The following is an 11,977-nucleotide window of genomic DNA, read 5'->3' as shown; positions in this document are numbered from 1 at the left end:
CACGTTTTGCTCTTATACATGATAAAACTTCAACACCATTTGTAAAATAGTGAAATACAAATGGCTTCCTTGTTTGAGTAATTTGCACGAGTAGATTACGAGCAAGTAAACTTTTACTTTCAAAGATTCTTGTGACCAACAAATCTTAATCTAACACCTATACGATTATTTCATATAAACATTAAAATATACTCAAGAAAATCTAAAAATTGTTTCGACCAAGAATCAACAAAAACAAAGGAGAGTTAAACAAAGCAGTAGATGAGCACTGCTCAGCTTTCATTAACATGTTTTCAGTTTAAGTCTGTACCCGATTGTTTTATGCAGGACATCTTTGATACAGGTGAATTTACTCAGAGAAGTCAAACACTGCTGTGACTACCACTGCCACTTCGAAATGGGCCAGAAACAAAATCGTAAAAGCTTTCAAATACTCCTTTCTTCTTCCTTCCATTTCCACTGAAGTGCTGCTGGTACTGCTGAAAGGGATCGTAATTCGCTTGCTTGATTTGGGACAGGATTTCTGCCTCCTTGCGCACACCCTGGAGAGCATTAACACGACTTCTCCATCCTGCTTTTGCTTCCTGTTGTTCCGCCTTAATCAAGAGATCCACGTAGTCCAGAGTACTGAGAGGGTTTGGCCTCAACGCGATTTCTTCCAGCCGTTTGAGGCTACTGTATGAGTCAGTGATTAGTTGATACACGCATTCCTGAACGATCGCGAATTCTTCTTGATGTTTCTTGACAACTTGTTCTACAGTTAGCTTCTTGCCAGTTGCGTCATTGTAACGACTTTCGAGCTCCGCATAAGTCCGAGTCTCTTTCTCAGTGTAATACTCAAATCTGTAAGCCTGATTAAAGTGAACATTCCAAACACATCTTCCAGGACATACGCCACATGTTCCATCTCCTGTCATGGCCGCACAGTCCGCTTTCTCATTGTCATCTGCGATATAACATGGATAATGACATGTAAAGTGGCAACGGGTACAGTTAGTGATGTAATGTCCGGTAATGTCGATTTTCCGACTCTTCTGAACTTCCACCACGTACACAAACTCCTTATTCGCTTCAATTTCCGCCTCATGCTGCTCCAGGATCCTCTGCTCCTCTTGCAATTCATCAAGCTTACCACATCCCATCTGGATCTGTGGCTGTAGACCTTCCACTGCTGCTTCCAAGCGCTGACGTTCCTTCAGGACTTCTTGTGTAAGCGAAAGACTTTTTGGCTCTATCTGACTCAAAGCGGAGAAGAACTGCCGCATGCTCTGGACCCCCATCTTCCAGAACATTTTGTCAAAGCAATCTGCGTTTTCTTCTTCCACGTCGTTGACGTTTTTTCCCACGATATCGTTGCTTCTCTTGCCACCTGAAGGTTGATCAACATCAGTTTTATTAGCAAACAAAGCAGAATTGTTGAATTTGAAGATGTTGTTAGAGCACGGAATGTTCGCTGCTTTGATAGCGTCTAGGACGGGAGGTTTCTGTCCATCGGCAAATGTCACAAGCATCATAATGTTTTGTTCGATGTCCTTGCCGAAGATTGCCAAGACGGAGTCAAACACATACCTCTGAGTGTGGGTTAACCTTGCTTGGGATGCTTGAGCGACAAAGCCAATGGCATTTATGTGGTCCACGTGATGGAGAGGTGAATCTGCGAAGAAGTCACGAATCTGGTCAAAGATGGCTTTGTCTCGTGCGATACCTCTCGTGTCACCGAATCCTGGTGTGTCAATTATCGTCAGTCTGAATTCGAGATGTGACCACTTTGTTGGATTAATGGTGTACGAGGTGATCATCTGAGTCTGGCTCTGTGCCTGGCCGCCAGCCTTGTTCTCTCCCTCCTCAGCAATGATCTTGAAACGAAAGTTGTCATTCCATTCAACGTTAAAGACATAGTTGACCATGCCGTTGATCAGAGTGCTCTTTCCTGCACCTGTCGCTCCGACGACCATTGCAACCAAATGTCGTTTTGCTTCATTCCTTGGACCGAAGTAGTAGGTCTGGTATTTATTGCGTGCAAAATGTCTTTCTGTAGTCAGGGGAAGCTTGTACAAAGATGGTTCTCCTTTGGAATGATCTCCTTCCTTCAGGGTATCACACTGTGCTATCAGCTCTCTGAAGTTTTTCGTGCGTTCGTTTACTGCAGAAACTGAAGTTATTTCTACGGGTTCGGAAAAAGCGCTGTCATTTGCTGTTCTACACAAAGCAGAGACTGATACGTTGTAGGTAGTTCCTGGGTCAAGGTCATCTATTGTGCACAAACAAACATCTTCCTTGGTTTCAGTCAGCAATACGCGATCTGGATCTGTGTCAACTGTCGGGACGTACCTCGCTCTGTATCTCATCACTCTAACGCCTTCCCCTAGCATATCAGGCTTATTCCACACCACCGTGATGCCAGCCCTAGAAACTTGGTTCTGTCGCACATTATGTGGAGGGCTCGAAGGTAGGGTTGTAGCAACTTTACTCACTGCGCCACCCTGGGAATGCCCCATCTCACAAATCGCTGCCACTGAGAATTCGTATGTGATGTTTGGCTTTATTTCCGGTACGGCTGCAAGAGTAGCTGTACTATCTGTCCTGAACTCGTGCCATTCAGGATCCTGTGTTGGTGACGTCTCCCTGTACTTTACAAGGTAAGATTGGATGCATGCAAGCCCAGTCTGTGGCGCGGTCCATTTCAGTATCGCAGAATCATGATACGTCTTAACAATTTCTGGTTTTCCAGGTATACCAGGAGGTTCAAAGTCTTTTGTGGTGAGGACGCCATGCTCGTAGTGAAAGAGTGAGCCACCATCGGGGGTCGATTCTTCGCCATCATTGAACCCCATTATGACAAATGTGGTCTCCTCTGAGGTACTGTTCACACTGGCAAAGTCTTTGAACTGTTTGGCTTTCATTCTCATTTTCTTCGACGTTGCCACAGTGTCAAACCATTCTTTCTGTGGTGTGTAAGACTCTTCTGTTTGTGTCCTGATGAACCGTGAAAGGACCTTGAGGTAATCATCTTCTAGCCCCAATGAGTTGAAAGAAAACGCCACTACGTGTTCGATTGAAAAATCCAATAACAGTTCATCCAGGTCTTCCCGAGAGCGAATGATTCTGAAGGAGTCCAAACCTTTCATGAAGGTTTTCACGATGTTCATCTCCTTTTCTCTGCATTTCAGCCAGTGTTCTACCAGTCGCGAATGAAAGGGAGATTTCTCACAATCAGAAATTATGTCTGTTAGTACTTGTTCTACTGCTTCACCTCCACGAACTTTTGGTAGTGCTCGAGCAATCTTTTGCTGGAAACCTTGCTTGAATTCGAGTAGCAACTTTCTGAACAGGTCCAGCTTCTCGGTGAACTTCGGAAAGTCCGTGCAGATGTAATTTTTGACCAAGTCGTCACATCTCATTTTCCACTGATCGAACCCCTCTAGAATGTTCTGGACTTGTCCGATAATGTTCACACTGATTTCTCTGAACAGTTTTGCTGCCTTGCTGTCCAACTTCGACAAAGGATACAGCCATACCGTCAGAGGAACAGCGAACTCTCCGTTATCTCCCAGCATTGATGGCAGCTGAGTATAGATCACCACAGCCTCCTCGTAGCTTACAGGGTTGCTCTTGGGCGCAAAATCGCCATAGAACTTGCACTGGAGCTTGTCAGCTTCTTCTTTCTCGTTTTCTGTGAGTTTCAGGTCACCTTCGCCTTTCATGCTGAAGCTCGGAATTTTCTTGATGATGGCATTTACGTGCCCGTGCGCATGCTGGTCGCTCTCGTCATTCGTCAGATACCTGTCAAATACAAAGAAAGCTTGTGCCCCGTACAAAATGCCTGTTACAACATGCGTACCTATACCTTGATCAAATACATACGGATGTTGCACATTGTGTCTTCCTAGATGTTTCATTGTCAGCTTTTCAAACCTAGTCGTGGTCTTGTATTGAAGTGTAAGGCGGGACTGTCGACTAGTCGTCTTCTTGTCGTTGATGTATTCGGCAGAACCACTCACCTCAACCAGGCCGGCCATGAAGCTCACTTTCAGAGAAGCCTCAATGTTCAAGGCCGACGACTTGTTATCGATGCTGTCTGACGTAATGATGTTGAAGTGTGTCCCTTGTTGGCTACGGACGTCACGGTCGTTCTTCAATACTTCCGGGTCCCACAGCGTGAAGCCAGGAATAAGCGTATCATCACGACAGTCGTAGAGCATTCCAAGCTGCATCGGTCGACCGAGAGCGGGCAGCTCCATCATCTTGTCTTCTCTAGTTTGTCCCTTAATAGAGAAAGAGATTACACTTTTAAAACTATGGTAAATATACCATTTCATATAGGTTGTTATGTTTTTGTTTGGTCCTTATTTTTGTTTTACATGAATATGAACACAACTTTGCATAATTTTTACTTCAGTTATTGCACTGAAGACTGGTATGTACGAATATAATGATTTGACCTTTTATATTTATGTTGAATCGTGTTTTAAATTGAAATCAGGTTTGAAATCAGGTAAAAGAATTATCTTATGACGCGTTTTTGATGTAATACACACATCGATATTCTGTATAATGGAAGACAAGTGCCTGCTACTATTAGGCCTAAGTGTGCACTTTTGACTATTATTGTAAACTTTGGCCTAAAAGGAGCTTAGACCTCTCGTTGTTGGTCAGTAACGTCATAATCTTAGAAACGAAACAAAAATATTACTCTTGGGTGAAATCAAAAAATTTCAAAAAGGTCTGTAACTTAGGAATGCAAATTGCCGCAAATTAGGATATTGCTGACATGTTAATGCCATGGGAATCAAACAGAGATTCGGGCCCTGTAATTTACGTCATGGTCCAAATTCAACTTGACTTCATTGCTAGTTTTTAGTTAAAGACATAAGTTAACATTTTTCTGATTTCAGAAAACTGATCTTCATGGCCCTCCATGCCATCAGAATATGTCATGGGGTGTAAAAATGAACATGTGAATAAGTATCCTTCATGGTTATCATTATTTTAATGCTTCCAAAAGTTAAAACCTAAAATAACACCTCCATAGAATGCTGTGCTTGCTTAACTGGTGGTATATATCAGTTAAGCAAATTCATACATATCTTAATTAATTCATGTTCTTCGTTATTTTTACTTCCTTTGAAGTATTTTCATTTATCTGATCATAATTGTACAGGTCATGTAGCTTAGTTTGAGAATCTTTTAAATCGGTTATTAAATTGTGAGAGTCCTGTGGCATAATCGTGCTCTCGCCCTCATAATAATTGGGTCGGTGGTTCGATCCCAGCCTAATGCGTATACCCCTAGACAACGAGTTTATCCACAATTTTTTCTCTTCCAGGTTTAGTAAATGGGTACCTGATAGGATTTTCCTCAAATTCTCCAGTGCTAGTAAAGTGGCTGCAGGAGCTACAGGCAGGATATGATTATTCAAGCGCATAGAGACATGCAATTATGCCTATGCGTTATGCGCTATATTTCGTTTTCACTTCTATTTTTTTTTCCATTTCCAAACAAAACATATATAGAACGCAACAATGAATTGACATATATAAAAGCAATAACAAATCATTATGAGTTTAAGATTTTACACAATCGGAAATCAAATACATGCATACTAAAGTTTCAAAAGGTTGTGTGAACAAGAAAAAGAAAACAGAATGTACATCATACTCATAGACAATATAACGTTCATTAAGTTGTCAGTTGTTATAAGAATCGAAAACAAAACGATGTTTGGATCCATACAGAGGCCCACATTGAAGCCAGAGCTGGTGATCTGTAGGCCTCTGTGGAAAAAAGTAAACAAGCAATCAGTAATCTCAGAAGCACTAACAACACACACCCACTCACATGTTGCATAAACACCACCAATCACACTTATGCTAATGTGCATACATACACGCAAAACCCAAATGTACACACACGCCCACACACACACACAGTCACACACACACACACACACAAGCCATATAACCGCACTATAATCGCACCACAAGGACAAAACAAAGAAGGGGAAAAGGAATGGAAAGGGGCTCCAGAAAGGAATGGGGAAGAAGGGATGGGGAGTAGTGAGGAAAATTTATTATTGTCTTTAAGCCGAATCCATTCTGATGCAATGTTCACGATAGTGATACGATGCTGATGATCATCATTATCTTCGGTAGCTAAGAATAGCCTACACGACTAACCTATACATCTTCAAATCGTTTTCTTTTTAAGAGCGCTGTCTATGACGCAACACCCAAGGTATATATTCACGTTTAGATAAGTATCGATGAAATCAAATCCAACGTGCTCCCTGACTCCCAAAGGTTGAAAAAAAAAAAAACCATTGGATTTGCATGTCAGCACATTTTATGAGTTTAACTTCCATAATCCCAATCGGCGGCCATTTTGAATAATAATAATGATAATAATTATTATTATTATCATTTGTAATTCAGATTTACGGCCTCTAAGGATCTTTGATGGGAAGGTCATATTACTTGCTTATTAACAAAATTGAGGTGTGATCGTTGAAATGGTCATGAAGCTTTTATAGTTTTTCAATACATAGAGAAAATGTGTCCCCTAGACCTCTACTTGGAGCCCATTTTACATCCAAGTTGGCGATCATAGTTGGCGAATACAGAAAAATTGCTCCGATAATGATTGTTAATCAGCAGTAATTGCGGATCAATAAATCAATATAGTCATACAAAACACTGTAAATTTATTACCTTATAACGCGACAGTGCCTGATCCCATTTAAGAAATGTAGTATGAGCAATGTGTGCTCGGGAGTGCGTGACATCAGATTTTAAAGGACAAGTTCGGGTCCTTTTAAATGACTTTTAAAACAAAGAGTAAAAGTTGACGAGAACAAAGTGAAAATGTTCATCAAAAAAGGACAACTAATAAAGAAATAATATAATTGTGAATTTTACATAATTTTCATAAAAATTTCTTTGAGTGGTGATAATATCGCATGCAAATTTGTGGTCTGAAGATGTCATCACCTCCCAGTTTTCCATTGAATTTATATGTCTTGAAAAAGTTATGAAAATTCTGATTTTTTCTCTCAAATAAAATTTGTCCCCGGGGTTAAAGATCCTAATATGTTTGACCTACCACTAATTTCTTATTCAGTGTGAGCGGTGTTTTAGAATGGATTCTTATGGCAGAAATGTGGAATTTTTGTGATTTTCTTTGGGTACAGTAGGCCTACCTATTGAAATTGTAAGGCGCATGCATGTCATCAACTCACTCACTTGCATATTCAAAGTCAATGTTCACGAACTATAGTTTGCGAAATTTATAAAAACTTCCGATTTTCATAACTTCTCTATCTTTGTCCGATGCGGATCAAATTACCACGGTTGTTCTTCTAAACATTTTCTCTTTGTATCAAAAGTAACTTGTAACTGACATGGCCCAAACTGGAACTGGGTATTGTCATTGCTTAACCCCCAAAAATGCTCTTACGTCGGTGTTAGGTCCAGGATTTGATTCCACATCTCCACAAACCAGGAGGAGGAGAAAGAGAGCTATGAGGAGGTCTTGTGAGAGCTTCTGTCGACACGTTGCCTGGGGAATCGGAGGATCTCGCTTAACACCAACACAAAGGATGTCCATCGTAAATTCTGCGAATCAGAGAGCAGATACACCGTGGTTTAAAACGATTGATAGAATTCACTGGCATTTTACTCATCAACCCCCTCCCCCGCCTTCTTCTTTTTAGTTCTTTTTCGTACCTCAATTACCCCTCCCCCCAAAAAAAACAACCAAAACAACAACAAACAAGCAAAAAACAAACAAACAAACGAACAAACAAATAACGTCCGTTCTATACAAGACACATTAAGACTTGAAATTCCCAGATCCCAGTTTGTGTCTATTGATAAACTATTCACAATTGCAGCGTCATTGGCATGGAGTATCTTATCCTTACCCATTAGACAAATTACAAATATTGACACTTCTAAGAAACATCTTTATACACCTTTTTTTTTTAATGAATAGATAGTTAGTTACTATGTAAAATCTGAAATGCTTATATTTTCTTGTTTTGCTCATATATTGTCAGAGCTGTGATATTGGTGCGAACAGTGGTATACCAATAACCTGTATTATTATCATTATTGTGATTATTATCATTAACATTATCATTATTTACACTGGGCCTTTTACAGAAATCATCCCAATGCAGCAAACCACCTCTCTTAAAGACACACGTCCGTCACCAGCGTGTTTCCAAACGTCACACCAACGCTGCTCCCCCATAATACCAAATGGTTGCCGTGACGCTGAATGGGATTAGAGCGGGCCAAATAGTTGCTTGGGCCAGCTGCGCACAGTCAAACCATGTCTGCAGCACTGCTTGTGACGATGAGACTAGGCGGCTTGTGCATGCATGCTAAACGGTCTGACGGTTTCGGGTAATAATCGCCTATAGCGTGTGAAGCTTTTACCATTTTCAGAGATTTTTGTTTTCTTTTAATTAAAGATCCTATAAGTTGATAACTTAATTCAGACATTTACGAGCAAATGACATGAAATTTACCCGATCATTTAAGTATAAACCGTTGTATCAGATCTTGAATACCATGATAACGGTTTATCACCAATTGAATAATGCCGGAGTTACAGCCAATTTAAAGTAAAGTTTTGGAATTCGATAAAAATACGAAAATAATAATAAAATTCCTATTTGAATTTATTAATAGAGCTATACAACCTCGAGCAGCCCTGTGAACTATTTTCTCCAAAACCATTTTCTTTTTGGAATATTCGCAAAAATGTAATATCTCGGATTTTTACCATGGGATTGTGGACAGAGCTCCCTTAAGGGATTGTTCATTGTTGATTCAAAATCTGTCCTTAACATTAACTTTAGGTGTGTTTGACTTTATTTCCCTGTGTCTAGAGTGATAATTTCCGGTTAAAAAAAAAATCATTTCCTAAATCATACTAAAACTATGTAGGCCTCATAGGGTTTTAAAGCCCATTTATAGTTTTGGTTTGAAGGGGGATGGTTTTATCAATCTTTTGAAAACTTGAGGATTCCCACTCCAGACACCAGAAAATAAAATTAAACACATCTAAAGTTGCTATTAATGACTGATTTGGGGTAATCAATCACTAGAGGGAACTGTGTACATAATCCTTTGGTATGGTACAAATCTCGTGTTAGGCCTACCCCAGAGATATCACATTTTTGCGAATATTCCTCAAAATTGATGGTTTTGAATGAAAGTAATTCACAGGCCTGTCGGAGCTCATAAAGCTCTGTAAAATAAAACCAATTAGGGATTTTATCATTTTTAGGGATTTCCAAAACTGTACTTTGGCTTTAAAACCTAAGCACAGTTTTTGATAAGCCGTAAAAATTGCCAGTAAAAATACCTGACTGGCTTTATTGACAAAGCTTCATGAGTTTCTAACAGCCCTGTGATTTTTTTTCTCCAAAACTATCAGATTTTGGTAACATTAGCAAAAACTGCAAAATCTCGTGATCATGCCCCACAAGGGCGGCGGAAGGGGGGGGGGGCATATGCACTTCTCCCCCAAAAAATCCAAAATTTGAAAAAATGCCCTTTTCCGAGTACAAAGTGCCTTTTTTTATTGTCTCGGCCCCCCAAAAAGAAAATTCGCTCCGCCGCCCTTGATGCCCCGAGATTTTTACCACAGGTTTGCTTACAGGGCTCCCTCTTGTGGTTGTCCCTTGATATGACTCAATTTTTGTCATTAACAGTATCTCCAGGTGTGTTTGATTTTATTTCGTGGTGTTTGGAGTGTTAGGAGAATGCAATTTTTAAAATTTGACAGAAATTTCCTCAATCATATATACCAACACTTTACTGGAGAATGGAGATTTTAGTAACTCGACAGCGAGCTGTGTAGCGAAAATTTGCTCGGCCGAAAGTTGAGGCGAAAGTAAAGTTGAAGTGAAAAACCATATAGTACGGGCTACTATGTCGAAATATTGGATCCGGTGAGATTTTCGTGCCAAAATGGATTTTTTTAGCTAACTTGGTCAATTTGGGGGTGCTGAATCCAAAAAAAAACTTTGGTTCCATTTTTTTCGACCACGTTTTCAGCCGCCATTTTGAATTTCAAAATGGCCACCACAGCAAACTGTATTTTGACCCAGTTCTCATAATGTGAGCATCATAGAAGGTTCAAATTTGATGCAAAAAGCATGTTTATGATGTCAGACATTCTGATACCCCATTTCCTGATATTGTAGATTGTTTTAATACAAATTGAGGGCTGCCATCTTGAAATTCAAAATGGCCGCCATAGCTTAATGTATTTTTACCTGTATCTCAGGTTGTAAGCATTATGGAAAGTATAAATCTGGGGGAAAAAGCATGCTTATGATATCAGACATGCTAATATATACATTTTTGTGTTAAATGATGAATCATTTTGGTTGGCGGCCATCTTGAAATTCAAAATGGCCACCATAGCAAATATAATTGGGCCTATATCTCATATCGTATGCAGTGTGTAAGGTTCTAACTTGGGGCAAAGAGCATGCGTATGCTATCAGACTTTCTGAAAGGTCTTTTTCTGAAATGATGGTCCATTTTGAATTGTAAGTGGCCATCTTGAAATTCAAAATGGCCACCATACCAGAATGTAACATTATTTTGACCCATATTTCATGTTGTAAACAATACAGAAAGTTCACATTTCAGGCATAAACTGGTCTCATGATGTTGAACATTCAGATGCACTTTGATCTCCTCCCTAAAATTGCAGATCATTTTTGAGGCTGCCATTTTATCATTCGAAATGGCTGCTTTTCAGCTAATATCTGTGGTTACAAGCAACTTTCAGGTATATAAATGTTTATGGTGGTGTACATTGTACATTCTTTTACAAACACAGACATATACACATAATTATATACATTCTGTAATAATGGATTATTCGCATTGGCTACCACTTTTGAAATTCAAGATGGATTTCCACCCATATTTGGTGCTGTAGAATCTTTACCCTGCAAACTCGAGCATGCTGGAGAACTTTCATGTAGGACCTATATATATATACGTAAGTCAATTACTTCAATAAATAGTGTTATTATTGCATAGGCTGGACTGCTTCCTGTAGGTACACTGCCAAGTTGAAATGTAAAATGGTTGCCATGGGAAACATTCCTTTAAGAGCATTGCATTTGGGTAAAACTTGTGAATGGGAGATCATGTGATTCTGGTGTCAAAGCAAATGACTTTCAAAAGTGCCTCAATAACTGTGTCTGAGTGATCTAGATGCCCCCATTTAGACGACTTGGTTGTAGAGTTTGAATAAAACAATATTAGCCGTGTGCTAGAAAATTTATCGGAAATTTACTTAGTTAATTCTTCTAGGCTCATTCCCTGCATGTGTTTTTAAAGTCACAGCACTTGTACAGGGCTGTACACACTGGAGAATTGGTTCTAAATTCTTCAAAAACAATGACTTCTGCATTTCTTGCCATATGAACATGATAATGAATTCTGTGGCTACCGTTGGTGTAGGAAGCTCAAAGCATTTAATTGCACAGTTTATGTATATCCGCTGGAAATAACTACAATGTACCACATCCCCCTGTGAGTAGAGGCACAAAATAGGTTGTGAAGGTTTACGAAGTTTGTTCTCTGGATGTGTTGTATCAAGACTCTACGAGAGCAAAGCGGGAGATTGTCCAGGTTGAAGTCATCCACGCCCAACTTCTTGAAGGCATGGACTGTGTCATTGCACATTCTGCATGATTCAAGGCTTAAATAATTCTTCATCCATCTGCTCTTTGAGACATCCTCAGATTGTCAACTTCAGCCTGCGCCATAAAAGGCATAACCAAGCAGACCTTTGTTTTTCGCAACAACTTGCAGAACATGATCTCTCAACAATATCGATTGTACCTTATCATCTCTGTTTCCAGTAATGGAGCAAACAACAAGCTATGCAGTATCAAAAGTAAAGCAAAGATCCATTAGGAGAATGAAAATGTCAGTGTCTA

At 39.7% G+C, this 11,977-nt stretch overlaps 1 protein-coding gene across 1 annotated transcript; it reads right to left on the bottom strand.

Moving 5' to 3' along the window:
- Positions 1-362: 362 nt before the first annotated feature.
- LOC140246683 (uncharacterized) lies at positions 363-4,244 on the bottom strand. The gene has a single exon (XM_072326023.1). It carries the CDS (start codon positions 4,242-4,244, stop codon positions 363-365), a length of 3,882 nt encoding a protein of 1,293 aa, XP_072182124.1.
- Between the last annotated feature and the right edge of the window lie 7,733 nt (positions 4,245-11,977).

This window comes from Diadema setosum, chromosome 3, assembly GCF_964275005.1.
Source record: "Diadema setosum chromosome 3, eeDiaSeto1, whole genome shotgun sequence".
Lineage (NCBI taxonomy): Eukaryota > Metazoa > Echinodermata > Echinoidea > Diadematoida > Diadematidae > Diadema > Diadema setosum.
Note: the sequence above shows the minus strand (reverse complement) of the source record. Positions and strands in the feature narration are given on the sequence as shown.

Coding starts and splice junctions, on each gene's coding strand:
- LOC140246683 (XM_072326023.1), bottom strand. CDS start 4,244: ATGATGGAGCTGCCCGCTCTCGGTCGACCGATGCAGCTTGGAATGCTC.